General features: G+C 41.4%; 1 protein-coding gene across 2 annotated transcripts in view; it reads left to right on the top strand.

Moving 5' to 3' along the window:
• LOC106576776 (inositol polyphosphate-5-phosphatase A) overlaps positions 1-25803 on the top strand; it is a 280882-nt gene that overhangs the window by 85842 nt on the left and 169237 nt on the right. For both annotated transcript variants that reach the window (XM_045700743.1, XM_014154171.2), the window contains exon 2: positions 23791-23832. In XM_045700743.1, coding sequence (XP_045556699.1) covers positions 23791-23832 — 42 coding nt within the window. The remainder of the gene's footprint in view (positions 1-23790; positions 23833-25803) is intronic.

Below are 25803 nucleotides of genomic sequence, written 5' to 3'. Positions count from 1 at the left end.
GAATCACTGACATGATGTCAGCTGGTCCTTTTGTGGCAGGGCTGAAATGCAGTGGAAATGTTGTTTTTGGGATTCAGTTCATTTGCATGGCAAAGAGGGACTTTGCAATTAATTGCAATTCATCTGATCACTCTTGATAACATTCTGGAGTATATACAAATTGCCATCATACAAACTGAGGCAGCAGACTTTGAAAATGTATATTTGTGTCATTCTCAAAACTTTTGGCCACGACTGTACAGTGCGTCAGTGTGCCTCCCGTTAATTTCACACAAGCCTCCCATACATTGTGTGTATAGGATAATGAATGGGCACGTGAGCCTCCAGACACTGCAGAGCTCTCTATTGAGCTTATATCCCCATTACTCTCTTGTCTTATGTGTTATCTATGTCCGTCTTCAGAGACCCTGAGGGTTTGACCCTCCTGGGAGACAGACCAGGGTTCAAATACTATTCAAAGTAATTTAAAATACTTAAGCTGTGCTCAGTTGAGCTTGCCTGTTGCGATGGGACCAATAGAAATGTCCCAAAAGTGCATACCCCGCCCACCGGGCACACCAGGCAGGTTAATGCAAACACTCATAGTATCTGAAATATTTCAAATTGTGTTTGAACCCAGGTCTGCTGGGAGTGTAGTAGTTATTCTTAGGATGTTTCTGTCTTGTCCAGACGCGCCCCGAGTGGAGTGGTATAAATACCTGCCCCTCGAGCACTCATAAGCTAAATCACACACCCCATTCAGTCAGACTTTCAGTGCCATGTGTCATATGTTCAAACTCATGGGTCTCCATGTGTAAGGCTTCTGACTGAAACCTGTGTTTACTGTAGTAAGACCGCATACCTGATTCGATGCAGTAGAACAAGTTTTCCTGTTACTAGTTTGACATGTCCATGTGCATAAACAGTGAAACTACTGGAATTATTTGCTGTGCGGGAGAACAGGTGAATCTATATTCATGCCATGCATATCTTAAAACTTGTTTTAAAGTCTTTGTTCCCACCTTTCTGTGGTAGGCAAAGGTTATTGCCTTGATACAGTAGCTGCAGAATATTGATTGCGGGAGTGCCTAGCATCTGTGTTGAATTACAAGTGGGAATGAGTGTGACTGTAATAGTGATTCCTCACAAAACCAGAACAAAAAAAGACCTGGATTTTGGGGATTTTCGCAGTGTAATCCATAGAATGGTCTTTTGGAGGAAGTATTATTGACATATAGGCTATTTGATATTTGTATCTTAAAGCATAATTGACAAATAATTCATCAAAGTTGGCATATTTATGACATTTTGGCCTTACCCAGGCCTCCTTTAACCCTTTGACTCGGGCAATCAAATATTTGTGATCATTGTTGAGTGGTTGCTGCAGCGTACCATTGCAAATATGTGATTGGAACAGTAGCAACAGAACATATGATGCAACAAATGTGTCTAAACAGCATCGTTGTCTGAAAGCATCTAACAATATTTTGTACTGATGGGAAATAAAGGTCTTCACAACTTTATACCTCAAATTCATATTTTATTGTAAGAGATAAATGCAAAATTCATCATCCAAACATCACACGGAACACGTCCACAGCCATTCATTAAACCAGTTTAAATAACAGGTTGCTCTGACAAAAATCAAAATATAAATTGGCGAACCTAACAGCTACACTTGTTTACAATGTACCCCATCTTTGGTGAGCACAAGGGAGAAATGTAATATTGTTTAGAAAAGAGATGCGGGTCAGCAGTTAACAGCAGCTAAATTCTTTGATGGCAGCCATGTTTGTTTATGTTTGACAAGAAAAAAAACGTCTTAATCCCAGAATGCCAATCACTATAAGACGCAGGTAAACAAAGTCAAAGATGGCTTCGTCCCATTGCCTGAAAAAACTCTGCAACTCAGGCCTCTTTTTAGAGCGCGGACTTTCCGACCTGAAGATCACTGACGTCATGATTTGACCTCGCATTTTTCAGTTCCCATTTGACTTGATAGCACCATAAATCAGTCGAGTGAACTATCCCTTCACCTCGTTTTGTTATATCTTTGGTCTGACAGACGCTTACGTGACAGCCAGAATGCATTGTATGATGTCAACAAACATGGCGCCACGCAAAGCTGGAAAATAGCTTAGCGTTAGCTCATCATAATCAGTACAACCTTCAAAAACATATTTTACATACACAAGTGTCCATTAAAATCTATGCAAGAATCGGAATGCATGATTTGTCATCAGTACTTGAAAACATGAATAAAACAATAAATTCATAATGCTCCATACATACGGTATGCTACAGTCGAAACCCCAACATGATATACAGAAAATATGGAACTTTCTTTGATAGGAACACACATGTCCAAAGTTATTATTTGGAGAACAACACTGAAGGCAATGCTGGCGCCAGCCAGAAAAGCCAGGGGGGGAAAAGTTTGTGCAAAGCCTGTTGTGACTAGAGATGCGCAAATGTTTGCATACTTGATCTACGGAAACACTGGGGAAGTGCTTGTGTTCTCGTCAAAGAGAGAAGTGTGTCTGGCTCAGTAAAGCCTTAACCTCACTAGGGTCTGTGGGACGCTAGCGTCCCACCTGGCCAACATCCAGTGAAATTGCAGAGCGCCAAATTCAAAAACAGAAATACTCATTATAGAAATTCATAAAACAAGGAAGTGTTATACATAGGTTTAAAGATGAACTTCTTGTTAATCCAACCACGGTGTCAGATTTCCAAAAGGCTTTATGGCGAAAGCATACCATGCGATTACAGTAACCAGCCAAGTAGAAGAGTTACACAAGTCAGAAATAAAGAGAAAATTAATCACTTAACTTTGATGACCGTCATATGGTTGCACTCAGAAGACATTAATTTACTCAATAAATGTTTGTTTTGTTTGATAAAGTCTCTCTTTACATCCAAAAACCTCCGTTTTGTTTGTGCGTTTTGTTCAGTAATCCACAGGCTCAAACGCAGTCACAACAGGCAGACGAAAACTCCAAATAGTATCTGTAAAGTTCGTAGAAACATGTCAAACGATGTTTATAATCAATCCTAAGGTTGTTTTTAGCCTAAATAATTGATAATAACGATAATATTTCAACCGGACAATAACGTCGTCAATATAAAAGGTAAACAAGAAAGGCGCACTCTCGGTCACGTGCATGAAAAAGCTCTGTGACACTGTAGGGTCCAGTCATTCAGACTGGTCTTACTCCCTCATTTTTCAGAATACAAGCCTGAAACAATTTCTAAAGACTGTTGACATCTAGTGGAAGGCATAGGAAGTGCAATTTGAGTCCTAAGTCAATGCATACTGTAAAGGCATTCAATAGAAAACTACAAAAATAAAGAAATTCCTACTTCCTGGATGGATTTTTCTCAGGTTTTTGCCTGCCAAATCAGTTCTGTTATACTCACAGACATTATTTTAACAGTTTTGGAAACTTTAGTGTTTTCTATCCAAATCTACCAATTATATGCATATCCTAGCTTCTGGGCCTGAGTAGCAGGCAGTTTACTTCTGGCACGCTTTTCATCCGGAGGTGAAAATAGTGCCCCCTACCCTAGTGAAGTTAAACACAAATTGGATATCAAAGTTCCAGAGTGGGATCTCTGCAACTTTTAAGAGTTATGATCCAAATTGTAAGCATTACCAACATAGTGAATGTGAAAATGGCCTACTATGCCAACTTCTCTGTATGAAATGGGCCTGTCACCCAGCTAAAAAGCCCCCTCCCCTTCCCACAATGGGATTGGATAAACTTAGCGTCCATTGCTACATCAACAGTGTGATAACCTAATGATTCGATTTCTGGAGATCATTACAGCCTCTGTGACGTTCTTTTAATCCCCGCTATGCAAATAGTGCTGATTTCCGCGAGTTTTATTTAGCTAATAGGATGAAAACATTACTTCCAACTACTTTCTGGTACCTTGTTAACATTACAACATGACATCCATGTCTTAAACGTTGCTACGTTTCGGAAATAGCAAAGAAAACATGTAATCTGCTTGACGCATTAAAGTTACTTACCTTACAGATCACAAAGTCAGCTAATTTCTACTCCATTCATTTGTAAATCTATCTGATTCATACACTGGCTTCTCTGGCTGGCATGTTTTTATTTTAACCTGCCCTTCCCTTCCCTTCACTGAAATAATATTATTTCAGTAGTCCTCTATTATGCTAAAAAAATATATAGCTCCGTAGTACACCCTTGTGGTTGTGTATTAATTTATATATTATATTTTATATATTTTTTTGTTGTTGTAGGTCCTAGGATACAACAACGTATAATGTTGAACTAACAAATACTATCAAGGGATACCTTACAATTTAAAATAATGAACACCTTGTGAAACAGCTGTGAAAACCGACCTGCCATTTTTTTATATATATATATATATATATATATATATATATAAAGGTATATTTTTTGTTGTTGTATAGTTGTCATTCATTTATTTTCTGTTTTTTTGTACACTCACATGGCAATCATAGACTAAAATACTGTGTTCTGGTGTGGAATATAGTGGAGGTGGGTGCTGTGTGGGTGGGAGGTTCTGCCTGTCACTTGTTCTCAACAGACCGCACGTCTTGGAAGGGGGACTTGAAGAGGGAGACTGCAAAGTCCAGGCACTGCTGCTCTCTTTGTTCTAAGTGTTTGCAGTGCTAGTGTTTTTAGTACATCACTGTATCTCACATATTATGTGCCCAGTATGATAGAGCAAGAAAACTTTCTCAAAAGATAATGACAATAATGATGTAATGAAAAGTTGGCGGGTGGTTGGTAATGGAGTACATCAGGTGAATCCACGTCTGGGTGTTAGGCAGAACCCCTAGGTCCTGGAGAACAGGAGCATAGTTAAAGGGAACAGTGTAGGAGACGTAAATAAGCAAACACACAGGTTACATTTTACTGTGAGAAAATTTGATGGATTAGTGCAGTGTTCTAAATGGGAGGTATGTACTTTTCAACAGTTTTGCAAGGTATAGCCTACCTCAAGCTGGTCCCCCTCTGACTCAGAGCACAGAGAAAGACTGATCTGAACTCACTGCCTCTGGTGGACGGGATACCTCCTCGGGGGGCTCAGACAGTCGTTGGTCCTGAAGTCATTTGGAGAGGTAAATTGAAGGGGTACATTTTTACAAGCTCAGCATAACTACCATTTCTTGCTTTCTCAAATGGCAACCAAAGCTTAACATACTTTGTTTATTGGGCTTCACCGACATGTAGGATATTGGGGCTTTCAGTGGTCGACCTTCCAACTATTCCAACTGACTTTTAAGCACAAAGTGACAAATTGAAACATTGTGTGCTCTCTGATATGACATTCATTGACATCATAATACTTTCAGATAAAATAGAATGTGATTGATAAACAAAAGGTTATTTAACTTGCCCAGCTGTCCACCTCCTTGACAATTCCCTGTCAGAAGAAGAGTAGGTTGATTTTGGCAATCATGCGCTTTACTTCGAAATAGCCAGCATGCATCTCGGTCAGCACGGCCTCCTTCTCCTCCTTAGTAAAAATCACTCTCCTGTGTCGCTGGCCATCCTTCCCCCGTAGGTACGTGTGATTGCCAAACAAGTTGGAAGAGAAAGTTGTTGAAATACTTAAGTCTTAGTGAATTTGCACTGCTGTCTTACTCTCTCTGTTTCTCTCTCTCTCTCTCTCTCTCCCTTTATCTTTCTTTCACTTTTTGGCAGGGGGACACCATTTGGCATGACAGGCCCATAACTCTAAAAGTAGCAGAGATCCCACTCTGGGACTTTGATATGCCAGTAGAGTATACTACACTGCTCCAAAAAATAAAGGTAACACTAAAATAACACATCCTAGATCTGAATGAATTAAATAATCTTATTAAATACTTTTTTCTTTACATAGTTGAATGTGCTGACAACAAAATCACACAAAAATAATCAATGGAAACCCAATTTATCAACCCATGGAGGCCTGGATTTGGAGTCACACTCAAAATGAAAGTGGAAAACCACACTACAGGCTGATCCAACTTTGATGTAATGTCCTTAAAACAAGTCAAAATGAGGCTCAGTAGTGTGTGTGGCCTCCACGTGCCTGTATGACCTCCCTACAACGCCTGGGCATGCTCCTGACGAGGTGGCGGATGGTCTCCTGAGGGATCTCCTCCCAGACCTGGACTAAAGCATCCGCCAACTCCTGGACAGTTTATGGTGCAATGTGGTGTTGGTGGATGGAGCGAGACATGATGTCCCAGATGTGCTCAATTGGATTCATGTCTGGGGAACGGGCGGGCCAGTCCATAGCATCAATGCCTTCCTCTTGCAGGAACTGCTGACACACTCCAGCCACAGGTCTAGCATTGTCTTGCATTAGGAGGAACCCAGGGCCAACTGCACCAGCATATGGTCTCACAAGGGGTCTGAGGATCTCATCATCTCGGTACCTAATGGCAGTCAGGCTACCTCTGGCGAACACATGGAGGGCTGTGCGGCCCCCCAAAGAAATGCCACCCCACACCATGACTGACCCACCGCCAAACCGGTCATTCTGGAGGATGTTGCAGGCAGCAGAACGTTCTCCACGGCGTCTCCAGACTCTGTCACGTCTGTCACATGCTCAGTGTGAACCTGCTTTCATCTGTGAAGAGCACAGGGCGCCAGTGGCGAATTTGCCAATCTTGGTGTTCTCTGGCAAATGCCAAACGTCCTGCACGGTGTTGGGCTGTAAGCACAACCCTCACCTGTGGACGTCGGGCCCTCATACCACCCTCATGGAGTCTGTTTCTGACCGTTTGAGCAGACACATGCACATTTGTGGCCTGCTGGAGGTCATTTTGCAGGGCTCTGGCAGTGCTCCTCCTGCTCCTCCTTGCACAAAGGCGGAGGTAGCGGTCCTGCTGCTGGGTAGTTGCCCTCCTACGGCCTCCTCCACGTCTCCTGAAGTACTGGCCTGTCTCCTGGTAGCGCCTCCATGCTCTGGACACTACGGTGACAGACACAGCAAACCTTTCTGCCACAGCTCGCATTGATGTGCCATCAAGGATGAGCTGCACTACCTGAGCCACTTGTGTGGGTTGTAGACTCCGTTTCATGCTACCACAAGAGTGAGAGCACCGCCAGCAAGTGACCAAAACATCAGCCAGGAAGCATAGGAACTGAGAAGTGGTCTGTGGTTACCACCTGCAGAACCACTCCTTTATTGGGGGTGTCTTGCTAATTGCCTATAATTTCCACCTGTTGTCTATTCCATTTGCACAACAGCATGTGAAATGTATTGTCAATCAGTGTTGCTTCCTAAGTGGACAGTTTGATTTCACAGAAGTGTGATTGACTTGGAGTTACATTGTGTTGTTTAAGTGTTCCCTTTATTTTTTTTGAGCAGTATATATTCAACAATATATTGAAAACATTTGCCAAATCAAAAATGTTATTTTCAATATCCATGTTTATATGTTTTTATATTCATATACAGTACCAGTCAAACGTTTGGACACACCTACTCATTCAAGGATCTTTCTTTATTTTTACTATATTCTACATTGTAGAATAAGTGGAGATATCAAAACGATGAAATAACACATATGGAATCAAGTAGTAACCAAAAAAGTGTTAAACAAATTAAAATATATTTTATCTTTGAGATTCTTCAAAGTAGCCACGCTTTGCCTTGATGCCATCTTTGCACACTCTTGGCATTCTCTCAACCAGCTCCACCTGGAATGCTTTTCCCAACAGTCTTGGAGGAGTTCCCACATATGCTGAGCACTTGTTGGCTGCTTTTCCTTCACTCATCCCAAACCATCTCAATTGGGATGAGGTCGGGTGATTGTGGATGCCTGGTCATCTGATGTAGCATTCCAACACTCTTCTTCTTGGTCAAATAGCTTTTACACAGCCTGGAGGTGTGTTGGGTCATTGTCCTGTTGAAAAACAAATGATAGTCCCACTAAGCACAAACCAGATTGTATGGCGTATCGCTGCAGAATGCTGTGGTAGCCTTGCTGGTTAAGTGTGCCTTGAATTCTAAATAAATCCCAGACAGTGTCACCAGCAAAGCATCCCCAGGCATTTGTGCTGGAGCATGCTCTACCTTGTTCCATTCTCTCTACCTCCAGACCCTAGTCCCCTCCCTGTCATTGTGGTGGGGAGACCCCAGAGGAGGCGGGCTCATTCAGAGGTTAATTCTGAGCGCTTCCTGAGTGGCTTTGATCTAATTAATTCTATAACGAGCCACTCTATAACGATGGCTGATGATTATGCAACACTATGAAGGACGCCCCTAGTCACTCGGCCTTGACTGTTAAGGACTAGATGAGCATGGGAACCTGTTGAGGGGTATCAGAGGGTTTTCAACGTTATGACCTCCTCCTAGGTCTGTATATTTTTTCTGTGACAACAATTAAATCATGAAGCAGACCAAACTCTCTGGTCCTTTAAAAACCTAATGTATATAAAAAATATTGTGTGTTATAGCTTGGAAAATAAATAAATGTGACTCTGGATGACAACATAATCATGTTTGTTTCCAACATTAAGTCTGTTTTCCTAAATAGTCTGCTTCGTGTTTTGTTTCCTTGCCACGATACTAACAAGTATCGCAATACTGGCATCGTACAGGCCCTACCTCCTTTCACCGCTCCCTTTACTATCCCCCTCTCAGCGACGGACTTGTTCAAAGTCCTCTATCACTGTGCTATTTTTAGGCATGGGTGTGTTCCCCTGAAAGAAAATAACCACATTTTTAATGGTGTCAATGTTCACAATTCAATGCTGTCTATAACCACGTTTCCATCCACAGTTTTTGTGAGTAAAGTCATCCTGTATAATAAAATGATCACAACAGCTGTTAGAGGTTTTGATAAAATGTTATAAATACCAACAGGTCATTTGTTCGTTCGACATGTTGGGATCTTTTTGTGTCTATAAAATGAATTATCCTAGAAATGGCGGTGGAAACACCTTTATGGTCAAATAATGATATAACTATCATAGTGAAGTAAACTAGTACATGTTGTGTGGTCCTCCCACTGCGACTCGGAAAACCATGCAGTTTAAATTAGGCTACAGATAAAATAAGAAATTATGAACTTCACAGGGTGGTTAAAGTGCATGGTATGAGCTTGATGCAGCTTTCCAATATATGTCGAGGACCTTATTCTGGTGACGTGATAATCGAAGCTTGACTGCCGTTTTGACCATAATCCATAATCTCATCATGTAGACTAGCCTACCCGCAGAGACTTCCCGCACTGTATCGGCAAGCTGTTGGCTACATGCCAATTTGCTATTTAACGTAACAGTTTTTAAGAAAAAACTATCGGTATAGTTGAAAATGCAATGGAAAAACATTGACCATTTAGATTTTTATTTGGTAAATAAAAAAGTACTTTTTGTGTGCACTACATCATCACGCAGTGATTTTTGTCCTCAAAAAGTCAGTTTTGTGGAAATATACCACTGGTGGGAAAATATTCTTAATGGAAATGTTTGAATATTCGCATGAAAATCTGTCGCCGATTGGATGGAAATCTAGCTAATGTGTTAAAGATGCCATAATCACTATATAGGGCGATTCCACACCATAGGGAGCAAAATATATTTTTGGTATCTCCGATTTTTCTTGTAATTTTCAAACAAACTTAATTGAGAGCAAGGGTGTTTGACATGCTTTTTACATTTGTATCACAAACTGTCTTTTAGAAAATCATGACGAAAGTGGCCATTTTAGGCCCTTCCATGAACCGTACATGATACAAACTGGCACACCTGATTCAACTTATCATCAAGCAACTGAGTCCGGTTATATGAAAACAATAATGTGATTATTGTGGATAGTCATAATATAATAGTTTGATTAAAACGTTTACATGCTTTGCAAGAAGAACGATTTCCCTAATAATCCTGTTTACATGGACACATCTGAAATCAGGCTTTCTGATAAATGCAGAAAATCATCAATCAAAATAAACGTTCTACAACAGCGAGCATGTTATTTTTGGGAGGCGTATTTTGTGTTTGGACAAAAATGGATGCATACATTCAGTTGCACTTCACTCGTGCTAAAGAAGGAAGCTTGCTCAGCTGGTGCGAGCACATGCGCAGATTCAATGCACTGTTGGTATGCCGATTTTAAGGTGTTTACATGTCCTAATAATTCCAAACATTGATCAGAAAACCAGGTGTTTTAATCGGCGTATGCTGACTTCAATTTTGATCTTTAACCGATTTAAGATAAGCAGAGTAAGGTGTTTACTTGCATAATCTGCCTACAGTATATTCTAGAGGTCGACCGATTAATCGGAATGGCCGATTAATTAGGGCCGATTTCAAGTTTTCATAACAATCAGTCATCAGCATTTCTGGACGCCGATTATGGCCGATTACATTGCATTCCACGAGGAAACTGCGTGGCAGGCTGACCACCTGTTATGCGAGTGCAGCAAGGAGCCAAGGTAAGTTGCTAGCTAGCATTAAACTTATCTTATGAAAAACAATCAATCTTCACATAATCACTAGTTAACTACACATGGTTGATGATAATACTAGGTTAACTAGCTTGTCCTGCATTGCATATAATCAATGCAGTGCCTGTTAATTTATCATCGAATCACAGCCTACTTCGCCAAACAGGTGATGATTTAACAAGCGCAATCGGGAAAAAAGCACAATCGTTGCACGAATGTACCTCACCGTAAACATCAATGCCTTTCTTAAAATCAATACACAGAAGTATATTTTTAAACCTGCATATTTAGTTGATATTGCCTGCTAACATGATTTTTTTTTAACTAGGGAAATTGTGTCACTTCTCTTGCGTTCATTGCACGCGGAGTCAGGGTATATGCAACAATTTGGGCTGCCTGGCTCGTTGCGAACTAATTTCCCAGAATTTTACATAATTATGACATAACATTGACGGTTGTGCAATGTAACAGCAATATTTAGACTTAGGGTTGCCACCCATTCGATAAAATACAGAACGGTTCCGTATTTCACTGAAAGAATAAAGTTTTGTTTTCGAAATGATAGTCTGCGGATTTGACCATATTAATGACCAAAGGCTCATATTTCTGTATTTATTATAATGAAGTCTATCTATGATTTGATATTTGACAGAGCAGTCTGACTGAGCGGTGGTAGGCAGCAGCAGGCTCGTAAGCATTCATTCAAACTTTACTGCGTTTGCCCGCAGCTCTTAGAAATGCGCTGTTTATGACTTCAAGCCTATCAACTCCCGAGATTAGGCTGGCAATACTAAAGTGCCTATTAGAACATCCAATAGTCAAAGGTATATGAAATACAAATGGTATAGAGAGAAATAGTTGACGCGTCATCATTCCTATAATAACTACAACCTAAAACTTCTTAACTGGGAATATTAAAGATCTGGGAATATTGAACCACCAGCTTTCATATGTTCTGAGCAAGGAACTTAAACATTTGATATCGACTTATTAGTGTGCATGTAAACATAGTCATTCACTCATTTAATCAGGTGTGCCAGTTTATGGTTAAAACAAATATGTAAAACGTTTGGGGGGGCCGTAGGAGAGGGTTGGGAAACCCTGTGTTAGAGCACACAGTTCACTGATCATAACGTCTTAGAGGAGGCATGTATAGGTCTGAAAAGGGCCTAAATGGCCAATGATTTCTTAAAAATGGTTTGTGGTACAAATGTAAAAAGCATGTCAAACAAACAATCTGTCAGAACAATCTGAGATGCCCAAATGATTTTCTGTTCCCGCTGGCATGGAATCGCCATATAAGCTTTAATAGTACAATACCATTGTTTGTGAAAGCGTTTAACATACTTGTTTAGAATTGCAATTATTATTTTGTCATTTTTAAATATAATCTTTATTTAACTAGGCAAGTCAGTTTTGAACAAATTCTTATTTACAATGACGGCCGACGCTGGGCAAATTGTGCGCTGCCCTATGGGACTCCCAATCACGGTCGGTTGTGATACCGCCTGAAATGGAACCAGGGTGTCTGTAGTGACGACTCCAGCACTGAGATGCAGTGCATTAGACGGCTGCACCACTCGGGAGCCTATTATCAACAAAAGATTAGATAATAATCCGTTGCTTTATAGCTTAAAACATTTCTTTAATTGCTTTCAGCCGATAAAATCACAAAATTTGGTAGAGATGCATTTTGGGATGTATGAATTCATATTAAAAGGGTTGTTGGAATAAACAGACACTTTAAGGACATTTTCTAAGCATATAATCCTATGAAAGCAGTAGGCTGTCATTGTAAATAAGAATTTGTTCTTAACTGACTTGCCTAGTTAAATAAAAATAAAGTATGAGGCACCTAGGATTATCATGATGTGAAGCTCTTTGGCTGCGCATACACAGGCAACCCAATTATGATCTTTTTCCACTAATTGGTCTTTTGACCAATCACATCAGATCTTCAGAGATGATCTGATTGGTCAAAATACGAATTAGTGGAAAAAATTATCAGAATTGGTCTGTCTGTGTAAACACAGCCTTTGTGTTCTTTCTGTAAATTCAGCCATATTGGATCTGAGTGTTGGAGCAATATCACAGTGGTTCAAAGAATCTCTGTGAAGAACTGTAATTTTTGGAGGCCATGGTTGTTTGGAGAAGCATTCCAATCCTTTGTAGTTGGAAGTGGAATCTATTGCTCATCTGCTCGCCATCATGAATGGAAAATGAAGTGCGTTGATTTGAAAAGAGGATCCATTGCTTGTACAACAGGATTGGTTTAAACGGAGTCCGACTAGTTTCTGAGGCAGAATTTTCTTGTGGAGAGAATAAACTTGACCCGATTGTTTACGTCTCAAACCTCCCCCCAGTAGAGCTCGTTTTGAGACGCTCTTCAGACGTTAGATTATCGAGACAGTGTGAAGTGAAAGGAGGGGAGGTGACAGACAGCCACTGAAGAGAGGAAATAGATATTATATTGTGTGCTGAAGGTTACTCTCCATTTTCTATTGTGATCAGGTGATCTTGTCTGAACTGTACAGTGTTTGCTTGATAATTTATTGAAAAATGTAAATGGGGGGAAAACAATTATGGATAGCTAGAGGTATGGGGGTGAGGAGTGGGGGGGGGGGGGAGTCGTGCTGGGATTTGAGACTCAAAGATTATGGCCTCGTCAAGCCTGTGCTCTTTTATAGCGGAAAGTGCAAAAATAACTTCACTCATGGTTTTATTGCGTTTATCTCACCTCTCCCTGGCACATGGACGTAAATAACTCCTCCGATCTTCACGTTCTCACCCGGTGACTTTAAGAGCTTATTCCCATTTGAAGAGTTTTATCGCGACAAAATGTAGATGTGCATAAACTTCTTCATTTTCATTAGCAACAGGAATGTCACGAGACGAGAGGGTTTGTGTGATGTTCTTGCTTTGCAAATGTCACAATAGCCACTAGCCAGTAGGCTAACCATGCCAGCTATTCAACAAGTTACTTTATGCAAGCAACTTTTCATGCATCTACCATATTACACTCTTGATTAATGCAACAAAACCATATTACGCTCTTGAATCGCTAACGTTCGCTAACAACATTTGCTGCATCAAGTAACTTCAGCATATCAAAAATGAACGCTTACCCCTCTCATACAAATATAAAAGTCCAGTAACTGTATCATACAGTATCATTCATAGTATATTTACAGAGGTAGGTAGCAAGCTAAACAAAATGTCTGCATCCTCCTCACATTCTAATTTACTAGCTAAGTTAGCTATTGCATTGCAATAAATTACGGTTCTCTGAAATTCCCTTAAAGCTTCAGCGTCAATTTCAGGAGAGGCTTTTACTGCAATTTCTGATTAAAAACTCAATTAAACAAGTCTCCAATATAAGGAAAATGCCTATATATTTCAGCTATTTGAAAAACATTGCTCTGCCATTACAATTCATACTGTAGGACTGTTGAGCTGAAAGTGACAATTCTGTTTACACTGCCCTACTTGGAGGGGGGAAACTGTCGGGCGAGTGTCATGTGCGACCTCCGGAGGTAGCATTCGAGACGTGAGAAATTCGCAACTTGACCTTACAGTAATGTCTCTCAAGAAGATTCTCGTTCGATTCTTAACTCTCGTCAATTTCAAAAGAGCCTTAGAGAAGAAGAGAGGAAAGAACTTAGTGATAGGGAAAAGACGGTTATCAAGAAAGATGGAGCAAAACAATGGGCCAGAAATGGGGGATTGGCAACAGATTTGAAAAACAAATACAGAGAAGAAAAATGCAATAAGGAGAGGAAAAGAAAGCAGGAAGAACTGTCTGAGTGACCTATGAGGCATGAGGAGGGAGGCTTATGAGGTGACCGTGTGTTCCCAGCTGATCAGCGGTTCGGTCTTTGATGAGCAGAACCATGCCGTCAATTCCCATCCACACAAATCTCAGTTTACACGCTCTACGTCCGAGCCAGGGCACGCCATGCCATGGAAACAGAGCAACGGTCCTCAGCGGGGAGCAGCATTGGGGGCTCTGTTACACCTGGACAGGGGGTCATGATGACCTGGCATACCCTTTGGTGCTCAAAATGTCTATGTCAAGTTACAAGGGGTGACACTGTGGGAGGTCATGGTACAGTAGACTTTTATAGATGACCTCTGTGACTGGTTGTGTCATGAAGCTTTAGATTGCTACTCTATGTGGAAAAGATCAAAGAAAAAAGTTATATTTTAGCTTAATGTATCCTTTGTGATTTTACATTTTAGTCATTTAGCAGACGCTCTTATCCAGAGTGACTTACTTTCGTGCATTTGTGTTTACTTATATTCTGCTGAATTATGTAATCGTGTTTTGCATCATCAGTGTGCTCAGTTCAAGGTGGCCTGTCAAGTGCTCTTGAACCGCTGCCTTTCTCCCTCCCTCTCCCCCTCTCTCTCTCTCTCTCTCTCGCTCTCTCTCTCTGAGGATACTTTCATGCTTGACAGCACTGTGAGAATCCAGAACGTTCATGGTTGCTTTAAGAATTTACCACTCTGACGACAGCAAAAGTATAGTCTTTAATTCCCCGTGCTCTCTGGAAAGTAGACCATCGACCGAGAAAACATAAGGGATGGGCAAAGAAAGAAAGAGGGAAAGGAGGAGGAGGTAGAGAGAAAGGGAGAGGGTGTAAAAAAGATGGAGGGAATGGAAGATCCATTTTTATCCGGCTGCCAGTGTAGCCCCGTCTCTAATTAACTGCCAAATAACTTTTGATAAGCTGTAGGATGGAACTGAGTTTCAGGGCTCACATTTATCTCATTGAGGAGAAGTCCAAAACTTTCCTACTTTAGCCTTGTTCTCGCTCTCTCTGGGGGTCTCTGGAGCCCCACACGGCTGGGGGCCTGGGGGGGCCCTGGTTCTCCTTAGGGCAAACAAGCCAAGGTCATTTTCTTCCTCACGACCATCACAGCCTTCAGATATGGGTCATCATTCTAATTAGCTCAAGTTGGATAACAATCTCTGTTGCCCTCAAAAATGAGTTGGAATACAAAGTGACAAGTTTGGCTTTGTTTTATCCCACCTTTCCAAATCTTTAGGACGGATACTCTACATGATTACTCTAGGATTTGTTTGGAGAACTGTTAACAGTTGAGGTTTTATTGTCTCATTAGTGCATTAAGCCACAGCTGGCTCATTGTGAACACACTGCAGATGTACCGGGACGGCTCGAAGTTTATGGCCTGTTGAGTTTTAATAGACAGACTCCCATTCATTAGCCCAGTGTAACTGCATGCAGTTGACTATATGTGTGCACATGGTTGTTATACACAGACAGAACCCTTTGAAATGGCAGTGATCCACAATCACAGATCCTAGCGGGAACTAAACAATGAGAAGACCTTTAAGTAGAGAGACCCCTGGTTAGTAGTAGGCTGGATGGCCATGGTGTACACAATGGATGGTGGGGTCCCTTCGTTATGGGATTAGGGGAGATGTAGTGAAGAGAGGGGTGACCTTGTTAACCTGTGTTGTCTCCCTCTCCTCCCTTCTGCAGCGACCACCACAGAACATCAAAGTGTTTACTGCGCTGTCCGTGTTGCTGAAGCTGCAACGTAAATCAGCCATTTCTGACTGAAAAGTTCTGTTACCGAAATCCCCAATTTGTTTAGGAAAAACATTCCCTCAACCCTTGCTCTCTTTACGTGACACACGTATACATTGCATGCCCGTGACCAAAGACCTATTAGCACGGGACTAGTATTACTAGAGAACGTTGGTTATGTAATTATTACTCCAAAATGTCCGTCATTCCAGAGGACGATTTGGAAGGGGTTCTTAATTCTTAATTTTGTTCAATAAATTGACAGTTAAGATGGAAGCCAGGAGGTTTTTATTCTATGCGTGAAGATACAGTATTTCAACATGTCCAGGTGATAGGGCCACACTGATAACTCCAGCTTGGTTCCCAAGTTTCGAAACCATACCAAACCATCTTTTGGTATAGTGTCGCCATAACATTTGAATTGAGGAAGTGTGATCATAATCATTACGATATTTTAGCGATCCACAGTACGTCCTAAATGCCCCCCAGCCTTCAGACGTGAGCTAAACAGTGCAATTACACTTGAGATGCCTTTTAATGCTATGGATGAGAAAGTGAACTTATCATTTCCAAGCATTTAGGTCAGTTGTATGCTGCTTTGCGATCTATTAACAGCAAGGGTTTCATTAAATAGCCTCAATGTTTTACTGATGCATTTGTCAAAATTCAATTAATACGCACAAACATATAAACAAAATAATTCACTGTTAAAGTTGATCAGCTACATGTAGGCTGTTAATATATAGCTTAAATGCAGCACTTAGTTCAATTCATCAGATCAGTTATTGTTTTCTTGCGTAAACTGTGAGCAACAACTGTCAAACTGAGTAATTTCTCTCAAATCACAGGGATGTCGACTCCTACGGGACTAGTATTATCAGAGGAGTTGGACTTCGCCAAAAAACAGTAGGTTATTCTGGCTGGAATTGTTACTCTGCTGCCATGTAAAAATTACTGACATGGCCGATTCGGACAGGACAAAAATGACAGCTGTGGTACATTCCCCGAACTCCCGTCCAAATAGGGCACAAATAGGGCCTGACCTATAGCGTATCATAATCACATCAATAAATTGGCTATAACAAACTCTGAACACCGTAACACATGTAACAGCAAAATTAATGCAGAGGACCTGACAAATAAACTTGAAACGGGGGAATGTTTACTGGTTGCTCAGGAGGTAAAGGGGAAGTCAGATGTGTGGAATAAATGTGACTAGTTGTGGAAAATATTGCCGATTTAAGAAAAAGAGGGTAAAGAGCAAGCACTGCGTGCATATTATGTGTACCGGACACGTGCTATATAGATTACAATAAAACAATTCTGATCGTTTGGAACAATGTAAACAACACTAAATAAATTATAATCTTACCAGAGTCTGTTTTGTTATGCCTTTATTACAGCAAAGACTAAAAACAGTTGCATTCATTCGTGAATCCAATTTCCGAAATGGAATGGCTTAATTTATTTTTTAAGCTAATTATTCAAGGCTTGCTTTTTTATTTTAAAACTAAAATGCTTGATTGCATTTCGAATCATGAATGACTCGTATGCGGTGTGATGACATGAACAAATGAATGATTGATATACTAGCCTACTGTATATACATGAAGTATTGAAGTATAGGCCTAAGTAAGTTACTGTATTAAGACTAAACAGGATGCGCTCTTAGGCCTACAGCTCCAATGATGGTTATACAAGGCTGCTATACTAAGCCTACTAATGATAATGACATTACTTATGATGATAATAATAATAGTAATAATAACAATAAGGAGATCAAGCAAAAGGAGCTTTATTATTATTATAAATATAATTTTTCAGACAATTTGAAACAGTGTAAACTACACTAAATCAATAAAAAATAATACCCGAGAGGCTGTTCTAATGAAACAAATTGTAAAGCCTTTATTTCAGCAAAGCAAACATTAAAAACAGCTGAAATTGTGATGTTGTTGCGTGAGCCTTGGTGCTCACGGAATCAGTAGGCTATTAAACAAACAAACATGCAGCGGAAGCAGGATCTGTCTTATTTCTGTAGATATATTGATGATTCATAAAGCCAGGCACCTTTAACAGTTAGGCTATTGATTATAGATCTAATTAAGTTGGTTTCCTCTCCTCACTTTTCTTAGACAATAAGGCAAGGGCAAGTTTTCTCATCTCCTCATTCGGCTGCTGCCTCCGCCGCATTGTTCTCAATACCAATGTGCTGGTTAACTTTGCTGTTATGCACATAGCAACATGGTCTAGGAAAAGGCGCACTGATGTGTTGCTGAACCACGGAGAGCGACCACTAGTGCCGGAGAAAGTGCATTTGTTATAAAATCATATTTTTATTGATTTTGCACCATTGTTCTTATGTAATATAACCATATACAATTTCAGTAGCACATGTCTTAGACTGATGGACTGTGCCATCCCCACGGCCTCCACAATGGATCAGTCCACTCAGTCGAGAATCAGACAGGTGTCTTGTACACATGATAGATATTTTTTTTAATTTAAAAACAAAATTTGCTACTGCTCGACTAAAGAAATCTTGGTCGACCAACAGCTTATCGACCAAAAAATCAACCAGTTGACTAAATGGGGTCAGCCCTACCACACACACGGGTCACTGTGTATAATCCCATAAACAGACTGTCAGGTGGCTTTAGACACTTTGTTCACTGTGAGACCTACACTCTGTCTTTCTGTTTCTCTCTCCCTCCCTCTCTATTTCTGTCTCTCTTTCTCTCCTTCTTTCTCTCATTCTCTCCCTGTGTGACTAATGACAGGGTCCAGTGCTCATGTCCTTATATAGCCCTATGCTGTGGTCTGGCTTTCTCCGGGGCCACGGCTCTTACGCTGGCACCCGTGGGACACAGATGGAGCTCCGGCTCTCTTCACACGCACGCGCACACACACACACACACATGCACACACACACACGTGACACACACACCCTCACCTATAGTGAACCTGATTCTGACGCTAGCCTGCCAGGCCCCTGCCACTCCCTCAGTGGCCAGTTTACTCTGTCTGGCTCTGGAGAGACTCGGGTGCTCCCTGAAATATCAACAGAGACTGACGGAGCTCCTAATGACGGTTCACTAGAGCACGTGTGGGGAAACGCTGGCCTCAGATCAGATATGACAGCCGATTCAAGGATCAACAGTATGTTTTTAATGGCAAAACAAAGGCCTTACGGACTGTTACAGTGAGTGCGGATGTTGCATAAGTGAACGTTTTTTTTATATATTTTTTTTAAATACGGTTGCCATGGTGACAACGTATTTTTAGAGTGCTTAAGATTGAGTGTAAAGGTATGCTTTCTCCCCTGTTGATGCTATTCAGGGATACTGCACCTCAGCCTACTACTACTGTACAGTACTCTGAAGTCACCAGTTACAGGACTTGACTTCTCTCCAGCATTCTTAATATAGTCTCTCTGCTGCAGAATAAACTCACAACACACCAGTTCATCAGAGCCCAGTTATCGACATGGGGAGATCTTTCCTTAAATGGTAGACTGCCCTGGGCTCTGTCTCTATTTCCACCACAGCGCAAATGAAATGTCCAGGTTCCTGGGAATGGCATTTTAGAGTGGAGAGGCAGAGAGAATGGGATGTTTTGAAAGAGTGACAGTAGAGCCAGAGCAGCAGACTGCATGGATATGACCTTCCTATGGGCTGGATGGGGGCGGCTCTGTTAAAACACATAATAGGCCTAATATATTTATACTGTATATGGGCGATTTCAGCGTTATGGACATTACATAAGCACGCAAAATCATAACTTTAATGTCTCACAGAAATGGATGAACAAAATATGAATGAAACTTTTGATATTTCTATAGTACCTTTTTGGTGGGAGTACATACCCAAAAGAGCGGACTTCTCGATTGACCCTACCACAAAAACAATCATTTAGAAAAGATGGTAATTTCCGTGATTAGTTTAGACAGGAAAAAAGGCTGTTTTGGATGTTACACCCTCTGAAATAGACATTCAAATCTTTTTTTTTATGTCAGCAGAATGCATATAAACTCAATTTAAAAAAATTCCTCTCACTGTCAACTGCGTTTATTTTCAGCAAACTTAACATGTGTAAATATTTGTATGAACATAAGATTCAACAACTGAGACATAAACTGAACAAGTTCCACAGACATGTGACTAACGTAAATGGAATCATGTGTCCTTGAACAAAAGGGGGGGGGGGTCAAAATCAAAAGTAACAGTCAGTATCTGGTGTGGCCACCAGCTGCATTAAGTACTGCAGTGCATCTCCTCCTCATGGACTGCACCAGATTTGCCAGTTCTTGCTGTGAGATGTTACCCCACTCTTCCACTAAGGCATCTGCAAGTTCCTGGACATTTCTGGGGGGAATGGCCCTAGCCCTCACCCTCCGATCCAAAGGTCCCAGACGTGCTCAAAGGGATTGAGATCCGGGCTCTTCGCTGGCCATGGCAGAACACTGACATTCCTGTCTTGCAGGAAATCACACACAGAACGAGCAGTATGGCTGGTGGCATTGTCATGCTGGAGGGTCATGCAGGATGAGCCTGCAGGAAGGGTATCACATGAGGGAGGAGGATGTCTTCCCTGTAACGCACAGCGTTGCGATTGCCTGCATTGACAACTAGCTCAGTCCGATGATGCTGTGACACACGGCCCAGACCATGACGCACCCTCCACCTCCAAACCGATCCCGCTCCAGAGTACAGGCCTCGGTGTAATGCTCATTCCTTCGATGATAAACGCAAATCCGACCATCACCCCTGGTGAGACAAAACCGCGACTCGTCAGTGAAGAGCGCTTTTTGCCAGTCCTAACCGTCTGGTCCAGCGACGGTTAGTTTGTGCCCATAGGCAACGTTGTTGCCGGTGATGTCTGGTGAGGACCTGCCTTACAACAGGCCTACAAGCCCTCAGTCCAGCCTCTCTCAGCCTATTGCGGACAGTCTGAGCACTGATGGAGGGAATGCGCGTTCCTGGTGTAACTCGGGCAGTTGCTATCCTGTACATGTCCCGCAGGTGTGATGTTCGGATGTACCGATCCTGTGCAGGTGTTACACGTGGTCTGCCACTGCGAGGACGATCAGCTGTCCGTCCTGTCTCCCTGTAGCGCTGTCTTAGGCGTCTCACAGTATAGACATTGTAATCTATTGCCCTGGCCACATCTGCAGTCCTCATGGCTCCTTGCAGCATGCCTAAGGCAGATGAGCAGGGACCCTGGGCATCTTTCTTTTGGTGTTTTTCAGAGTCAGTAGAAAGGCCTCTTTAGTGTCCTAAGTTCTGTGTCTTAACGACCGTTCCACAGGTGCATGTTCATTAATTGTTTATGGTTCATTGAACAAGCATGGGAAACAGTGTTTAAACCCTTTACAATGAAGATCTGTGAAGTTATTTGGATTTTTACGAATTATCTTTGAAAGACAGGGTCCTGAAAAAGGGACGAGTTTAGTACCTTAGGATTTCATAATGACAGGTGGCCTGAATTGTATACAAGGTTAGGCATCACATCCTAATAGGGTTTTTATTTATCTTTATATTAAAATGAACATTTACATGTTAAATGTAGACATAAATATATATATTTAGAAACAAAATATGTAATTGAGACAATATACAGTCAGGTCTAGAATTATTGGCACCCTTGATAAAGATAGCAAAAAATACTATATATAATAAATACAACTACTGAGCTATATTGTATGCCAACATTTTTTTGAAATTATATTATTTTATACTAATACAATTGGTCAGAGAAAGAGATTTTGTTGAACAAGTAATTCAAAAAATCTCAGCGGTAAAGTTATTTTCAATCCCTCAACTTGCGAGGATAATGGCACTGAGCATTTTTCAAAAATATTTTAGGAGATTGTTGAACATCTTAGACCATTCCTCCATACAGAATCAGAGACTGAGATGGCCATTATAAAATGTTGATTTTGTGGTCCATTAACAGTTTATCTGTGGATTTTCATGTGTGCTTGAGGTTATTGTCTTGCTGGAAGATCCACTTGCTTCCAAGTTTCAGCCTCCAGGCAGACACTGGGTGAAAAGGGTCCATATCAGGGAATATGAGCGTGTAAAATGTATGCTCAGATGTGTCATCTTCATGTGAATTAAGCACAATGATTTTCTGCTCCTGAACAGGTCAAATCATTTAAATGCTGGATATTTCATGAGTCTGATTTAGCCCATTTTCGATCAGACGTACGAGGATGAAACATAAAAATACTATATCTATGGTTCACATATCATGTAAGGATATCTATTCAAATGATTCATTGTTTTAAAATACAGATACATAAATGATCAGGTAATGACTACAGATATGATGCATTTCTGTAAATATGTGGATTTGTTCATGCCTGAGTATAAAGGATTAGTTATGTCAGCATGTTGACACACCCTTTCCGGAGTTAAAATATTCTGTAGATATGTAAGCGGGTGCACGCGTATCAGGTGCGTACCTTGAACGTATCTCACCCCAGATATCTCCCTGGAATCATACGGTAGCAGGGATATTTCGCAGGTCCGGATTGGATGCATGTCGAAACTGTCCCATTACGGAGAATGTCCTAGCTCCGTATATGAGCATGTCTACACTTTATATCTAATCAAATGTCATTTATCCGGAAATATATAGATACAAATTTCCCCTAATATTGACCTTTTTCTCCCAGTGAGGTAACCAGGTTTTGGGCTAAAATGTCCTGGTGCTGCGGTAAAGTTCATGGTGCTGTTGACCTTAATAAGGGCCCTGGGACCAGTGGAAGCAAAATAGCCCGATAACATCAAAAATCCACCACCATATTTTCCAGTATTATTTTGACTTCAAATCCACCACTGGCGTTTTGTGGACGGATGGCACATGTCCATACAGGATTTAGCCCAGTGTTTTACCCAGAAGACTTTTCTGTTTTAATCTAAGCGGGTCGGCATCTGTGTCTCACTGGGCCGTGGCTCCGGCGGACCTGCTCTCACTTGGGGCCAAAGCCAGGCCACTGGTACTTTTCAGCCTGCATTTACATAACGATGGCTAACTGAACTTCAGCACCTTGTCAAAAAACCAACTGTTTTGATTATACAGAGTTTGTTGATTCTGCAGAGGTTGTTGATTCTGCTCTTCACAAGTCCTCAATGTAAGCCCTAGCTTTGGCAACACAATTTCTCTACGACGTAAGGTTGTATACACTAGTACCACTGGTATTACAGTCGAAAAGGAATTACAAGCCTGTAAAACTTGCTAACAAAACTCAAGACACTTTAATGTAGTCTGTATTGCTTCATTAAGATTTCAACTTCATAACTAACATGGGGGGACAGCTGTGAGTGGAAAAACAAGCTCTGTGAGCCCTTTCTGAAAGCCATGAAGTATGATTGACAGAAAAAACTTTTTTGAGACTTAGCATCTTATTCTTTAATGGTCAAAATTCATGCAATATCCTACTTAAACTTTTCAAATAAAGCCTAAACTCCAACACCTAGGCCTTTTAGGATAATTTTGAACATGGGTTTATTTGTAAATTACTAACTTTATTTAGGCATGCTCAGGTTGACTTTTCCACAGAATCGCCCGAATGCCACTAGGCCATTTTCCTCAGTGTTATTACTATGATATGACTGAAGGCTAACATCCCCTAATTTGTTAACCGTAGGTGTGTGTGTGACATGCATAAGAATGTATTTGCAACAATGAGATAAGGGGAGAAGAATAGAAATTTGCTCAACTGTGTCATTTAAGTCATCAAAAATATGTTGTTGTCAAATGACCTGACTGACAGAGTTTATCTTGTCTTTTCAGCTTGATAATCTACAGAAGACATGGCTGCGGGAATTCTACCAGGTACGTTGACCCTCTCCTCTCCATATTGAGACAGTGTTGAATACATGAACAACTCTTCTCTAGGCCTTTCTGCTCTTTGCATTTCTAACGCTACGACAGTCGAGTCATGGGGCTGTGCTTGGCTCGTTGAGGAGGAGAGAGCACAGGCCGTGTCATATCTTAACTTTGATCTACATAGGAACATCTGAGAATCCACAACTTTTTCCACTCTGGCAGGGGAAGTCAATTCAGATAGATAGGCAGATAGCTGTTGCACTCAGTCACTCTACTGTTGCCTTGTACTGAGACAGTCATGCTGAGGCCAGAGCACAGAGGGAGATCTCAATGAGGAGTACAACATGAACAAAAAGTCTTACAACGAAATGAACCATACTGAGCTGTATCGTATATTTCCTTTTCACCTTGTCCTCACTGGCACCCCTCCAGCCACTATGGCAGATGTGTAAACGAGCACAATACAGCTCAGCTTGGTCCGGCTTAATTCGTCTCTGTAGTGTGAAGAGGGTAGTACTGTACTGTTTTCCATTAGGAAGATGGACCAACGCCTTCTATGCCAATGAGAGTGGCATGATGTGAGAGTTGCCAGGTGTGTATTACAATGATGCGTGTTTGTGCCTACTGGTTATGTGCCAAGCCAAGGTCCTGGAAACAAAGAGAGCAGCTACAAGTCACCTGTTAAGAGGATTAGACCTAGGCTTAATTCAGGTTAACTGCATGTACTTGCCTCAAAACCTACAGTAGTACGCAGGTTCATTCTGGATTTCTCCCGGAAAACACTCTAAGGCTTCCTCCTCCAGGTTTCTGCTGCTGTGTTTTGAGCTTACAGTACACAGCTGAGCTATACCAGCACTATGAAACGTGTACATGTTATTGTGGATATTAGTGAATGGCGATGGTATGTAATGTTATTGTAAAGTAGTGCACAGTGCGGTGAGTGGTGACTGACTGTAAAGGGAGGGTTGGCCCATGTCTCTCTCCTAGCTTGTTGATCTGAATCACTGCGGAAGCCAGTGGCTGAATAAGTAGAGTTGGTATGCGCTGTACAGTAGTGTGCAGTGCATTGTGTGTGGAGAGGGAGTGATTCAGTAGGCCCATGTCTCTCTCTCTCTCTTTCTCTCGCTCTCTCGCGAGCGCCCCTATCTGGTGGAAGTGAGGGAGGTGTTAGACTGCATGCTGCTTACACTCAAGCCACACACCGCCACAGAGACCAATTGATAGGGAGATGCACACGTTGGCACAGAGCCATGGAGACGTGGTTTACACACAGACCATAGACGCAAGGATAGGCACACGGTCATATAAAAATCCAGAGATGAGGATACACACACAGAGAGACAGAAAGACAAGGCTGTTCTGTAGATACACATGGAGAGACCAGAGAGAGACACTGATACAAGTGGACAGAGAAGTTTGGAAGTCCTATACCTTATACATGCCTTATAGAGGAGACGTGTGTGAATAGGCTTGTGGTCCGTTTTTTGAAGTCCTTTTAGAACGAGCAGCATACACGGAAGTCTGCTTTCGGATCAACCACGTTTCACAAAAATACTATTGCCTGCACTCAAACAGGTGTTTGTGCTTGCAGAAATATTTTCTCCTGGGAGATAATGCAGGAAAGCTAATGTTTTTTCTGTAGTCCTCATTCAAGCCACTCGTTCTTTGCTTAAGCTAAACAGAGCACAAATAAGGTCGGTGGTTGGGGAGTAGTCGGAAAAAGAGGTTACCGTTTGGCTTATTAAGGATACAGGTAAATACACCTTACTGTTGGTTCAACACACACACACACACACACACACACACACACACACACACACACACACACACACACACACACACACACACACACACACACACACACACACACACACACACTGCAATGTGTGGTGACGATAGCGAGGTGCACAAACTGTTTTCTAAGGAAACTCTGATACACTGTATGTGTAGCAAAGTCAACCCTGCTCCTGGCTCTCA

This window comes from Salmo salar, chromosome ssa18 (genome assembly GCF_905237065.1).
Source record: "Salmo salar chromosome ssa18, Ssal_v3.1, whole genome shotgun sequence".
Classification (NCBI taxonomy): Eukaryota; Metazoa; Chordata; class Actinopteri; order Salmoniformes; family Salmonidae; genus Salmo; species Salmo salar.
This window is presented reverse-complemented; position numbering and strand designations above follow the sequence as displayed.